The 13,903-nt window shown below is 45.9% G+C and overlaps 3 protein-coding genes across 3 annotated transcripts; all 3 read right to left on the bottom strand.

Moving 5' to 3' along the window:
• Nucleotides 1-4,191: 4,191 nt before the first annotated feature.
• C8R40DRAFT_579842 (IDO-domain-containing protein) lies at nt 4,192-6,332 on the bottom strand. Its single transcript, XM_046235514.1, has 5 exons — nt 6,128-6,332; nt 5,553-6,075; nt 5,015-5,483; nt 4,652-4,954; nt 4,192-4,593 (listed from the first exon to the last, which is right to left on the bottom strand). The coding sequence occupies exons 2-5, from the start codon at nt 5,984-5,986 to the stop codon at nt 4,363-4,365; spliced, it is 1,437 nt and encodes a 478-aa protein (XP_046090270.1). The 5' UTR covers nt 5,987-6,075; nt 6,128-6,332; the 3' UTR covers nt 4,192-4,362.
• Nucleotides 6,333-9,157: 2,825 nt separating this feature from the next.
• C8R40DRAFT_1166427 (uncharacterized protein) lies at nt 9,158-10,139 on the bottom strand (the record flags this gene model as incomplete). The annotated part of the gene is made up of 3 exons (XM_046230845.1): nt 9,158-9,752; nt 9,802-9,900; nt 9,952-10,139. The coding sequence occupies 3 exons, from the start codon at nt 10,137-10,139 to the stop codon at nt 9,158-9,160; spliced, it is 882 nt and encodes a 293-aa protein (XP_046090269.1).
• A 669-nt stretch (nt 10,140-10,808) lies between these two features.
• C8R40DRAFT_578976 (GPR1/FUN34/yaaH family-domain-containing protein) lies at nt 10,809-12,587 on the bottom strand. The gene is made up of 4 exons (XM_046235512.1): nt 12,271-12,587; nt 12,036-12,208; nt 11,632-11,785; nt 10,809-11,555 (listed from the first exon to the last, which is right to left on the bottom strand). Exons 1-4 carry the CDS (start codon nt 12,408-12,410, stop codon nt 11,303-11,305), a joined length of 720 nt encoding a protein of 239 aa, XP_046090268.1. The 5' UTR covers nt 12,411-12,587; the 3' UTR covers nt 10,809-11,302.
• Nucleotides 12,588-13,903: the final 1,316 nt, after the last annotated feature.

Below are 13,903 nucleotides of genomic sequence, written 5' to 3'. Positions count from 1 at the left end.
ATGGTCATAGACAAAATCAAAAATGCATGGCGCAATAAAAGAGAGGCTTCCATGCTATCCCTAGACATCGAAGGAGCCTTCCCAAACGCGGTCACTCAACAACTGCTATACAACTTGCGAAAACGACGCATCCCGGAACGACTGGTGCAGGCAGTATCCCTCTCTCTCAAAGGGTGCGTAACTCGACTCAAATTTGGTGACTTCACTTCTGCGCCTATCTCACTTACTAATGGCATTGGACAAGGGGACCTGCTGTCGATGATAGCCTACCTCTTTTACAATGCTGACTTTTTTGATATCGCATTCAAGTCGCGACGGCAGGGCCTCTCAGTTGGCTTCGTCGATGATAAGAACATACTGGTGGAAGGAAAAAGCCTAACGGGTAATGTGGAGATGCTTGAATCCTTCATGAACAAACCAGGAGGAGGCTTCTCATGGGCAACGAAACATAACTCCTCCTTTGAACTCTCAAAACTCGTACTCACTCACTTCCCCAGACCCAAAACCAAACAGGAGGCACCACCACCAGCCCTAGTCCTACAAGGAACTGCAGTTACAGAGAAAACTGAAGTCCAAATGCTCGGGATAACTCTCGACTCAAAACTGAAATGGAATGAGCAAGCGGCACAAGCCGCTGCCAAGGCATCGAGCATTGCCTCGGCGTTCTGGAAGCTAAGTCGCCCGTCTGCTGGAGTCTCTCTGAAAATGATGCGTAAACTATATCTAACAGTGGTTATCCCCAAAATGACCTATGGACTGGACGTCTGGTACACCCCCCCGCATCGGCCTGAAGGGGCAAAAAACCGCAGAGGCTCACTAAAAGCACTACGAAACTTCACACGTATACAGCGAATGGTAACCATCACAACAGCGGGCGCAATGAGGTCATCCCCAACGGATCTCCTCGACATTCACACAAATCTGCTCCCCATGGACCTCATGCTGGAAAAAATATGTCACCGGGCCATCTTACGGATCTACACCCTCCCAGATGAGAACCCAGTAGTTAAAATCGCTCAAGCTGCCTTCCGGCAACGGCGGGTAGAGAAGATGGCACCCCTGCTGAGACTCCTCCCAAGAATCTTTGGCCTCCCATCACCAGCTATGGTCGAAACAATAACCTCTCCCCAATGCACTGCCCAGTGGACATCCCCAATCGAAACTAGGATCTTGAAGAAAGACGACGCTTCTCGATCACTGGAAGAGGAATCGGCCACATACAAAATCTTCTCAGACGGCTCAGGGTATGGGGGAATGACAGGCGCGGCAGCGGTACTGTACAAAAACGGTCAACTACTCACAGATGCAGTCCTCCGATACCAGCTAGGACCTATAACAGAACACACAACATATGATGCAGAAGGAGTAGGCATACTGCTGGGACTACAGCTAATAGATAGGTACGTGAACGAACCTAATCACTTAAGTTCATTAATCTGCCTTGATGGCCGCTCAGCCATAGAAGCACTGGAAAACCGCCTCCCAAAATCTGGCCAGAACATAATCGAAGCGACACTACGAACAGCGAAACGGATGGCCAAGGCGAACAACACAGAAAAGATCTCTACAATAGCATGGATCCCAGGACACTGCAGAATCGAGGGTAATGAGCGGGCCGACAGAGAAGCGAAGAAAGCAGCAGAAGGAAACACCAGTGCAAAGGTGGACCTCCCTGCGTACCTGAGGAATGGAAACCTACCTGCCACGGCTTCAGCAATACAGCAACATTTCCACAAAAGCCTGAAAACAAGATGGGCGCACCGGTTCTCCAAATCACCGCGACACGGGAAGTTTACTATCATTGACCCAAGGGGAACTAACTCAAAGTTTGCAGAAAATACAGGGGAGATGCAACGAAAGCAAACAAGCATCCTATTCCAACTGCGAACAGGACATGTGCCCCTAAACTCGCACCTCCACAGGATCGGAAAGGCCGACAGCCCAAACTGCCCACACTGCGACACTGCAGGGAGGACAACCATAGAAACGGTAAAACACTACATTACTGAATGCCCTGCCTACAGGAAGGAACGATTTTGCCTACGACAAAAGCTAGGAAGACAAACCCGGTTGCTCCAATACCTCTTATCAGACAAAAAATGCATTCCACACTTGCTACGATACGTAGGGGGGACAAAACGTTTCGAAAAAACCTTCGGGGACGTGACCCCAGCAGACACAAATAACCCACCCCCAACCACTCGAGCCTAACGACGAACAAATACCCTCGCTTGGCATGCGCACAAAATAGATCAGGGATTACAACTGTAGTTAAAGACAGCGCTACTAACCACAAGAGACGAGCTAACACTACTACCTACACTCATCCCATCCTATTCCCTATGCCACCGACCATTTCGTTGGCTCCATTGAGCCCATCGCTGATTACAAATATCTCCTATGTATTACAGATATGTACAGCTCAATTCCTCCAGCCTTAGGCAAAGGTAGACGACAAAAACAACTCTAGGACGAGTTGGACCAGAGGGGGATGTAGATCCGTCTGTGGGGCTTTCGTACCTGGAGGAATTAGAGCAGGCCAGGGGCCACATAGATAGTCTATGCGCATCATGAGGTCCGCCTCCGCGCGCAATAAAATGATATTACAGCTGGTTGCAGTACCGAAGGCGCGCCAAGATATTTGCCGAAATTCGCCGGATTTTATGAATCTGTCGAGGTCTATCTTCCAACATAGATATCTTGCTCAAAAATCAATATTTTATTGAGATTTTAATTTCATTGGCCTGCGATTGCAAAATTCTAAGTCCTGATTGAAACGTCCATGTGGTTAGCTTACTTCAATAAAAAGTTATAGGAAGAAGTGTTATTATGCCTATGTCACAACTATTTAAAGTATTCATACCTCTCAAAATGTTAGTACAGTGCCCTTGCATCTGCTATTGAGGCTACATTGAAGACTTGAAGTCAAAGAATTTGAAAGTATGGAAGTCTGCTGTGATCCATGTGAAATTTTATCACTCCCTTGCGCACACACCATTCATCTGTTTTTCACTCATCCAAAATTTCATGAGACCCATTACAAGTCAGCGCAATACCTCAGAGGATGAATATGAAGCATTAAATAGGCTTGAAGCTACTATGATGAGGAATGAGGGATCACAACAAGAGGTACGTGGCATTCAATGTTTGCTGGTATTACACCTTGTAACATGCTTTTTGCAGCCTCAAAACAAATTCTCTATGCTAATTGATGAGTTTGAGAATCATTATCACCATCTGGATCAATGAGATAGTCTAGGATTGTTGAATGCTGGCAGTAACCCACTTCCTCAAAATTTCAATCCATTGCAACCCGTCTTCGAGCCCCATTTTCTCAAATTCCTTCTGGTGTGCCCTCAGGTACATACCTGAAATATCATATGTCCATTTTGGTTGCTGTGTCTGCTAAATTCATTGAGAGTTTCATGTTCGGGTGTCGAAAGACTCAAACTGTCCTAACTTTTGAACCACATGCACTACCACCATGGATGTTTCACTCAGGACTTAGTATTCTGCAATTGCAACCCGATGCAAGAAGAATCTAAGCGTAATAATGATTTTTGAGCTAGATATGCATGTTGGAAGATAGAGCTTCATAAGTTTATAAAATCCGGCGAATTTCGGCAAATATCTGCGCGCGCCTTCGGTACTGCAAATAGCTGTAAAAAAAAAAAAAAAAAAAATTCTCTTCTTCCTGGTATTCCTCTTCCTCTGCTTCGCCGTCCTCGTGACAAAAGTCATTCAAGTCCTTCCAAAAGTACTCTGTCGCCTCGATACGCGGCTGTTCGTACCTGCTCCTTCCAACCCCGGGCCGTCGGAAACTTTTTGGCGAATACCCACTGCCAACCCAGGCCACTGGTCGTTCGGAGCCCCAACGTACCATTGGCATCTATCAACCTCACCACATTCAACTCTGCCACAGAACAGTACCAAACTTCACAGAGAGATAGTATCAACGCCGACTGCAATTTTCATGAGCAAATTCAATTAACACGTATGTACTTATACTCTACATGCAATTTCTTCACACTCCTTCTGAGCATTAGACACGTGGAAATGGTCGAGAGACTTTCCAAAAGTAGAAACCGAACATGTAGAGATCAATTTTTAGCATAGAGGGTAAGTGTACAGACATATTCTAGTCCTTTAGACACTGCATAAGCGGGACTGAGTTTCTGCATCCGAAAGCTCAGTATTTTCTAGTCAAAGATCAACGTTCAACAGGCAGAGAGAGGAAAAAAGGCGTTGAGTGTGGTATACTGATGCCCTTTGAGCTTCAACCCATTCACAGAAGTGTACACAGGTGTAGTGATACATATGTAGTACAAAAAGCTCGTTATCTAAATGGCTCCGAATCCATCTTCAACTCGTTCTAACACTCGCCGCATTTGAAGCACGTTCTGCAGTATACTTCGCCACTTCCTTGCTTAACGTTACCTGCTGCGACTTGACAAGGGCCATTATCTCTTGAATGTCCTTAGCACCAGGTCCATCCGCGTCGGCGGTGGCGTTGGGGTTGACGGTGGCATTAGCGCAGTATGGCTCAACCTGAATCATCAGCGCAAGGACAGCTTGGAGTTGATTTGGTAGCCACTGGTGAGAAAAAGAAATTGCAGGTCAAAAAAATGAAGGTCTTGGATATTGCACTCACAGTAACGATCGGACTCCCTCCAGTCGCCGTGGGATGTTTACTGAACTTCAAAATATACTCTCGTGTAAAGCACCAATGCCGCCATCTGAACTCTCGCACATAATCCAACGCTCTCAGATACAACTCCGCTGAATCTGGATCTTCCAGCGCAAACTGTCTGACACTGGCTTTCTCGGATTGGTCTTTGACCGCTTGAAGGAATTCCCGATGGTTTCCGGGTCGATATTGTCGGAAATCTTGGAGGATTTCGGTTAGAGGGGTATCGGGCATAGGGATTTGGAGGAGGTTGTCGCAGAGGGGAATCTGGAAAAAGAAAATTGGTGCTGAGAAAGCATTATGAAGAATTTCTTCCATGGTGCGTACCATACTATCATTCGCGCCAGACTCCCCTCTAAAGGCCATCGGTTCCTCACTAACACCTTCATAGACCACCCCTTCCGGAAACATACTTTGACTAGTGATCCCAAAAATGAACGTTCTAAACGTGTTATACCCATTCGGTTTGCTCTTGCCCCACATCGTATCCATAACTCTGTTGATCTCCTTTAATGCTTCCAAAAGATCTTTCATCCCCGCATCGAACCTTGGACGGTCAGAGGTCAAAGCCCCGTTGAGAGCCTGGACTGCACCGCTGATGAGGAGACCGGAGTGGGAGACCATGGCAATGTGCACGAAGACGAAACCGGCCTCGGAGGAGGAGGGGTTGAGACCTTGTTCAAAGGCACGGATAAGGCGGAGGTTGGAGTAGGTTAGTCCAAGGGAAGGGTCGGCGAGGCGGTAGTTGTATAGCGCGTAGGACCCCGCGTATTCCATGAATGGTTTGAACCCGGCACTGCGTTGGAAAAACAAGAAAGGTTTGTTAGGCAAAGATAAAAACCGAAGGGATGTATATAGCACGTACATTTCAGATACCTTAACCATCGGCTTCGCAATTACCTCTGGCAACCTTTGTCGCCCCAATCCATACCCTTCCCCCTTCAAGAACCTCAAATGACACGGTTCTAACAAGTACGCACTCAAAAGGAAAGAATAATCTCTATAAATTGCATTCATTATTCCCGCGTCGTCTTTATATTTCTCGACCTCTTCGCTCAGATCAGGCAATTCCTTCTCCACTGTTTCACCGAGCTTTCCCTCGGCGAGTAAACCGGGGGTGCCGTCCGCTAAGACGATGGGCATCCGGGTTAGGAGAGATTCTAGCGGTGCAAAGGAAGGGGGGAGGGTGGCAGGAGGGTTATTTACAGGAAGAAAACCGCGATGGGTAGAGACGGTGAAGGGCATGGTAGAGGGAGAGATAGGGGAGTTGGCGTTGAGGATGGGGAAGGAAAATTCCATTGGTGAGTAGTTGGATGCTTGGTTGCGATTAACAAAGAGGGGGTTGCACTGTAGGAGTGCGGTGAGATTTTAGATGAAGTCCTTGCAAGCTAATAAAATAGTCAGGAGGATGGATCCGTGCCGGCCACGAAATCGTCTGACCTTTTTCATTATGTCTCGTTCGGACCTTCTTTGGATTGAACAACGTTTATTTTGAGGGCTCAACCCACATGTATTCGACGATTATATGAACGTTCCCGGCCTGAACATTCTTAATATGCTATCCAAGGTCCTGACAGGACCAATCATCAAATGACACCGATTAACGTTACCTCCGCCGCGATCATGCATAACGTCGACAAGGAATTCACCCTATCATGATGGTCAGCGATGCATGACTTTTACCTGCTTCTGGTTGATTACTCGTATCTTACCGGTACTCGAGGTCTAGAGTTTATGCAACTTTCTCCTAGAATTCCAGGCACTGAGAATGATTATGGCGATTGGACGATTGCGCAAACGGACTCGGAATATTAATCGTCTCCGTTCAGCGATTCTCTTCCTATCTATCTTCTCCGAACATGAAGCATAAGCCTCTTTTGATTCTTCTCTCGATTCTTCCGCACTCACAGTCCGTCAAAATTCATTTTGCTTCCAATCAAACACACTTATCACTGCGTGTACCACTACAGCCTAGTGACTATATCTTCCACCGTCAATGACTTTGGTATCCGGAATTTGGACAGCACCGTTGAAATTGGCGAGCCAGCGATTCGTCTCGACGCTCTGGTAAAACATCTAGAAGCCTAATAAAGGGAATGGGTGAATACATCAAAATGTGGAAAGCAGTTACACACCAAGGACCATTCACATCAATGCATCTCGACTTGTAACTATGACTTTGCAAGCTGAGGACAGTATGAGGGATCGGAAAAAGGACGGAAAAGGAGACTGGCCCAGCCAGTACATGTTTTCACATGACCGCGTGACAAACATTTAGACACGTCGTCTTCTGCGCAGGTATCATCTCGACTGTATGCGTAGTCACTACGATCTTTGACAAATTCAACTCATAAAACAGTTCGGGTTGTTCATGAACGATTATTCGGGTGAATACAAGTGAGCTCGTGCGTACCTGGTTGTACTTTGATTCCAGGTCTCAAATTTCGCATTATTCACTGGCAGGACTCACATATAGGATTCAAGCGGTGCTCAAACTAGATGGATTTGCGGGATTCTTGAGGGACTTTTCAGGGGATCACAGGGAAATAAATCCACTGAGATAGATGGAAAAGTGGACTTGATTTGGGTGCGTTTCTCACATGGGTACATTATGCAATCAAGTTCATCTGTAAGTAGGATGACTCCCCTACAAGACATTTGAAGACGATAGAAGTACCTCTACATACATAGACGACTGCGCGGAGGCCCCCAGAATCTCCTGCAGAACCTCACCCGAAATAGCGTCATTTTGGGCCCGATTTTGACGATTTCCTGGTCCTAAAATAGCGTCATTTTCAGTCAAAATCCTTAGTCCTTGTCCGTTTATAGCGTCATTTGAGTCGGCAGGAGTCGGCGCACCAGCACCAAACCAAAAAAATTTTAAGCACCGGAAAAAAATGGAAAAAGAACACCAACATTTGACAAAAGATGAGGCTGTAAGAGGTCGGACAGTGAGCGTCGAGGGTGAGAACGAACAGGCGCCTAATCGAACTCAATCGCCACTCATTATCTTATCTCGGAAATTTTGAAGAAAATTTTGGAAAATTTTTCGATTTCACGTGACGATCCTGGTCCGAAATAGCGTCAATCATGGCAAAATCATAGCGTCAATTAGGGCGTCAGGCCGGGTGGGGTTCTGCAGGAGATTCTGGGGGCCTCTGCGCGGACTCACTGTAATGACAGTGCTCGGTAAACTTTCCATCACTGGCATCGTCTGCGTTTGCATCAGACCGCAACTGAAAACGAATTTAAACTGTCTGGCTCGACTTTATGTAAATAAGAATCCAACGTTTCCTTGAAGTTCGTTAGAGTTCGTTTGCCTATAGCACGCCGACCTTCCCTCGAGCTGGTCTCATTCAATAAACCCCTCAGTAAGTCATCTCCTTTTTTCTTTCCTTCTTCTATTCTCTGTACTCTCTCATTTGTATTGCCTTCCCAATTTTTTTTCTATAATCTATCCAAAAGTTGGGATTGACTAGTGATTACTCGCCCTCGACTTCAACGCATCACATACACCTCAGCGTTTTACCCGTTCCTCGCGGCCAACATCCAGCAAAAGAATGTGTCCCATCATATCCTTCCATAAGCTCGTCGTCGCATGCATCATCCTTCTCAGCTGTCTCGAGTTGATCGCCGCCTCGCATTTGGTCGTTGGCAGGGGGACAAGAGATAAAATCAAAGCCTTGCTAGGTTCCAAAAAGAAAACTGAACCTAGCGTTCCTGGTATGATTTTTGTATTCTCCAATCATATATCAATGTAATGCTCCACAGAGCTTCCCGTTAGCTTTTTACTTAGAGCAACAACACCCCCTCAATACGCTCTCGTCTTAGGTGACAACACTATATTCAAGAAGGATGAACACAGCATTGGGATGGTTAGGAGGCTTTCTGGCATCAAGATCCCCTTGGGTATCAGCGTGAACTATTTAGAGGATACAACCACAACGAACATTCTTGCAGAGGACATTAAATTACCGGGAACGAACTGGCATTGGATCTTGGAGGCGGCGATAAGCCTGAGTAGGTATTCTGGGAAAGATTTGGATGAAGCAGAGGAGGTGAGGTTCGAGCAGTCGATACGATTGGCTAGCCTGTGATCCACGTAAAATCAAAGTTAGAAAGAGTTAGAAGGGTTGGTGCTTAAAAGGGTGGGTTATTGGAGGCAAAATTGTATATGAAGATTACACTGTCAAGGATAGGATATTTAAATTGTACTGGCTAGGTCCGCTTCAAGTATCTTTACTGGTTCCGTCGACGCCCTCTTGCAATGATTTGCATTTATCAGGAGCTATTTTGATAGAACTGGCAGAAAGGTGACTAGGACGCAATGCTAACGCCGTCTTCCTTCCTTCCCTCCCTCGTTCATTCATCACCCTTCGTCGTTTGGGTCAAATTACAAATACTAATTGATGATAGACTACTTACTAGTAGACTCTAGTAGACTGTGTCCAGATCCGGATTTCAATGTTTTCAGCACAATGATGCGTATGTTGGAGGTGGCACATCTGGCATGGAACTCCTAGTAGTTCCGCTCATTCGGCCCTCGACATCTCTCGCCCCAGGCTCAACAAAACCCTCCAGCCGTCGCATATGCTCCATCACCCGATCAATATTGTTCCTCATTTCTTCATTCCACTCCTGCAATAATGCTACCTGAGATCTCTGAGTTGTTTCAGTATGACCGCGATCATGATTCTGCAGTCCAGCTGCAGCCGTTGGATGCCCTAAGCGGCGTCCAATTTGCAAAGGCCGGTTTGACGCCGCTACTTGAGGCATCGGCGCAATTGCAGTATTTTCTGGATCGTTATTAGGAAGAACGCCTTTTTCTCTTCGTGGTGAACCGTTAGTGGCGGGGGTTATGGGTGTACTTCGTATTTCTTCCATACGGTGCAAGTGCTTGTGGTGTCGTTTACGCAAAATGAGGAAAATGCAGATCCCGACAGCCAATGCTGTCAATAAGACAGTTACAACAATTTCTGCAATAACTGTTGTCGATTGAGCTGTGTGAGTACCTGATTGCGCGGGATCAGTAGATTGTACGATGATGGTAGAGCTCGGTGAAGGACTGAGGAACGTTTCAGTATGAAGAAATATGCAGATTACAGCAGACAGACATTGTGTTTTCTTCAGAACTTGAAGAGGTTGAGGTAGGATTCGCAGACCGGGAAATTGTACCAGATTCACCCTGGACAGTAGGAAGGGCCGGCCAACCACTTGATAATTGTTAGTTGATATCATATGAATAACAAAATACTTGAACGAACCTCGCGTCTGACCAAAAATTTGTTACACTACCAAAGGGAAAACTTGACTCTTCAAGGAAAGGCCCCTGCCGTCTGTTCAAACCACGTACGACTGGCGGGGGAGAAGAAGTATTGGGTCGGGTCGCAGGCGTTACGGGAGTGGTGTATAAAGTTGAAATTGTGTGTATGGTCGTGGAAATGAATGGCATAGATAAGGGATCGTTCCGATTGGAAGGCTCTTTTCAAAATTTCAGTATATAAGTGTGGTGTCCTTGAGCTGTTGAATCCAAATACGTGACTCACAGCGAGGCTGTAAGTCCAGAAGAGGGATGATTTTACACCCTATAGAAGGCATAAGAATATGAAGAAGTTGCTAATTTCTAGCCTGAACACGGCTACTCACAAGATTCAATGCAAACGTGAGCTAGTATTGATCGCCTCGGTAAACGGGAAGAGAGCTGAAGAGAGGGTCTTGAGGTCGTCATTCCATGTTGAACCTTATATCGTTCCAAAATTCGAAACGATTGCATGGAATGACCGACACAAGGTAAAACGGACTGGATACTCAATAGTATCACTGGAAGCTGTCTGGCGAAGGTCGCAGTGGCAGATGTCAAATTTGACGGCAGTGCTAGGAATACAGGTTTGATTTACTGAACTTGAACCCTCTCGTCACTGCTCTCCGTATTCTAACCTAGAACTCGACGAAATATGTGAATGAGGAGCGATTCCTGCTTTGAGTATGAGTACACGAAGAACAAGCCAAGCACAAGTCACCCACTTGCCACGTTGAAAACGGAGCCCCATTGAAACTTCATGCACGAAACTGAACTTCGATCATGATTGAGAAAAATAGAAAAATAGAGAGTGATATGAGAGGAGAATGAGGCTATGCCGATATTTGAGTTTTGTAAAAGACGAGGATAGATTGAGGAACGCCACGAGGAGTGAACATTATGACCGGGACATCAGTATGAATGAAGAAAAAAAGTGGATTGATAGACACGGAAAAGCCCAAAATTGACCGCCAGTTAACGTTGATCCTACGAGGGCGGGAAAGAAAAGAGACGAGGCTGTGACGTCGTGAGCGCTTATAATACTTGCATAAGCGCCAGTGGTCTGCTAGACCTTACTCTTTGCGAAAAAATTCGGGGTATGTTTAAATACATGAAACAATAGGTGTACAGTACAGTCAAAAAACAATTTACTGAGGGATACTAGAAGGTACTATGATACAGAATTCAGGAAGACTTTACGGCAAATCGCATTCCGTAATAAAAAGGTTAGAAAGTGACCGAAAATGGTGCTGTGGGCCCCGCAATGGACTCGTACAAAATCCGCTGCCCCGCATCTAGCGACTGACCGGAGTGGTTCAATCATGTTTGAAAACCCCAATAGGTAATCCGACCACCGCTGCCCTCTCTGAAGCTAGTAGTTCACTCAAGCCAACATAATACGCAATGAGCGCCGTTATGATTCCTAAAGCTCCTCCTGCTTTGATTAAGCCGGCAGAGGCATGAGGGGCAGAAGCGACAACGAAATTGCCTGCACCAAGGCACATGAAGGTGAAGGTAAGGAAGAAGAAGAGCGCGATGAAGCCGATATTTTTACGGAGAGAGGCAATACTGCGGAAGAGAAAGTGGGGATTGATTGATTAATCTTCTGTTTTTAAGCTGATGCTTGGTGCCAATACAAACTCACAATAGCAAAAACGTTACTGTCATCCATGTCATGAGGAATATTCCAATCGCATTAGGTTCTTGGGATGGAACGTCGGTGAAAGCATCACTGATACCGGAACCGGGAATGAGAATGGTTGCGTAGGAGAGCCAAAAGGCGCCATAGGAGGAGAACGCTGCGAGAATCACGGTAAGTAATTGATTTTTGGCAATAATAGGCAATAACAAAAGAAAAACGAGCCGAAGCGGCAGAGGGACCGGTTATGTCGCAAGTAAGGTTCTAGGTGAGTCCGCCGATATGTTGTAGGACGAAAGGAGATATAGTAATCATGCGACCCGTGAACGCATTCATCGAATGTGGGGTAACAAAGAGTATGCGGAAGGCAAAGGCAAAGGCAAACGAGAAAAAACCGAAGGGGAGCTTACCTGTAGCACCAAATGTGTTACCCTTGGCGAACTCCCACATCCCAGCCAAGAGCTGTACAAGTCCCCCACAGAAGAGAGCCATGCCGACTACGACATTCGGCGTGTTAACGCCCCGGGCCGAGGTATTGTACAGTGAGAGAATCAGTGTCGTCGATGCGAATGAAAACAAGCCGCTGCCGTGGTCAATGTGCTTGAGAAAAAAAAAACTACGGCAACAGAAAAAAAGACGGCTTACAGAGTCCCAGGATTGGCAATGTTGGTTCTCACTGGTGTCGTCGGGGAGTTTCTGTACGCCGCAGAGCCATTGTCGGCATATGGACGGTGGTCGACGCCAGAAGTTGTCGTAGTGGTTGTTCCTTTTTCCAGATCGGCCATGGGGGTCAAGTATGAAGCGGGAGTGAAGAGGACAAAACACACATAACTGGCTTTTGTACCCCGGCCAAACCCTGTCAAACCCCGGTTCCCCGCATACCCAATATTTGAAATCTCGTAACGATCTTATATATTTTCATCATACGATCAGGTCTGTCAATCACCATTTCCCGACATTCTCGCCAGCGCCTCCTTTCTTCTATTTCTATCTTTCTTTCCACGAAGAACCAGCGAAGAAACTTGTCACTTCTAAAACTGAGCCATTAGTCTCGCCAGCTAACAGCACTGTGCCAGGAGCTACCTGGAGATCTAATTCTCTTTTTTTTTGTCGTCAACTCATTAATATTGTGTGCCCTGTTTTGCCAGGTTGTGCCTTGTTCAATTATTATTCTTGCCGAACAGTTGTGTTGAAATACTTTTTACCTGAGCCCTCCTCCTGGTATACCTCTGTTTACCTCGACCTCGTCATCGTACCAGTCTAAAAAATAGCCAGCCTTGCCCAACTTGTGGCTGAATTTACCGCGAGGTGCTACACTTTCATACTCAGTCTTTTGACATCCGGAATCAAAACGCTCTTGTTCGAACAAGCTCTGGAAGACCGCAGTGCATTCAAACAGACAAGCGGAACAGGTCGAACATAGATACATAACATGTAGATCCGAAGCTATATCTTACTAGTCCAAGTGAGTTCGAATTTTGAGAGTTAGTACTAATCTGGCCGACCACCTGAACAAAAAGGGAGAAGTCGAGACTCCCTCGATAATAATCTTCCAAGTTGGAAGAGCATCTTGCGGAAGGAAAGAACAAGCCGGAGTTCCTCTTCCTTTTCCTCAGAAGATTTTGTATCTCGAGAGAATCACATTTGAGTGCATACTTATTCACAACGCTAGCTCGGAGCCTAAAATGGATTTACTAGGTTGGTTTAGGAAGCACGGTCACCTTCTTCAAATCGATGCAACTTCACCATCCTTAGCATTAAGTATGAGAAGATCGGAATCTGAATGTAATCACCTACTCACTAAGTCCTTGTGGAATTCAATTGGATAAATGTATGCAATTTGCAGTTGTTGGAACGCGCAAGAAAAGATTCATCTCGTAGGCTGAATAGTATATGTCGCTGACACCAATCATTGTTCTGGATTTATCTGGAACATAATACTGTACCTAAGGAACTCATGAGCGCAGTTGTTTCTTGTTCAGAAAAATTTTGATTGGAGCTACAACCTAGTAATGGCTCCCTAGGGCTCCCTTCGCGGCAGTGAAGTAATTTGACCTACATTTGACGGTACGTTGAGTAACATAACACACTTGGTATGCTAGAACATTCGTAAGTAGAGGCAATGATGCAACGGGGAAAAATGTTGAGACTGACAGATAAACTTCCACTGGAACTAGACTGGTTAGCATTCATCCATTATGCATCATGACTTATGGAAAAAACAACCAACAAGGATTTGTCGAAGATTCCGCTGTGGCTCGGACAGACGTGAGAGAGA

This window comes from Lentinula edodes, assembly GCF_021015755.1.
Source record: "Lentinula edodes strain Le(Bin) 0899 ss11 chromosome Unknown C8R40scaffold_4, whole genome shotgun sequence".
NCBI classification, from domain to species: domain Eukaryota; kingdom Fungi; phylum Basidiomycota; class Agaricomycetes; order Agaricales; family Omphalotaceae; genus Lentinula; species Lentinula edodes.
The sequence above is the reverse complement of the archived record's forward strand: the minus strand, read 5'-3'. Positions and strand labels throughout refer to the sequence as shown.

Excerpts from the sequence above, each read along its gene's own strand:
- C8R40DRAFT_579842 (XM_046235514.1), bottom strand. The coding sequence starts at position 5,986 with ATGGAATTTTCCTTCCCCATCCTCAACGCCAACTCCCCTATCTCTCCC. Across the intron at positions 4,955-5,014 it reads CTGGCGCGAATGATAGTATG|ATTCCCCTCTGCGACAACCT; the intron begins GTACGCACCATG and ends TTCTTTTTCCAG. Across the intron at positions 4,594-4,651 it reads GAGGGAGTCCGATCGTTACT|TGGCTACCAAATCAACTCCA; the intron begins GTGAGTGCAATA and ends TTTTCTCACCAG.
- C8R40DRAFT_578976 (XM_046235512.1), bottom strand. The coding sequence starts at position 12,410 with ATGGCCGATCTGGAAAAAGGAACAACCACTACGACAACTTCTGGCGTC. Across the intron at positions 11,786-12,035 it reads TAACACATTTGGTGCTACAG|CGTTCTCCTCCTATGGCGCC; the intron begins GTAAGCTCCCCT and ends TGATTCTCGCAG. Across the intron at positions 11,556-11,631 it reads ACAGTAACGTTTTTGCTATT|TATTGCCTCTCTCCGTAAAA; the intron begins GTGAGTTTGTAT and ends TCTCTTCCGCAG.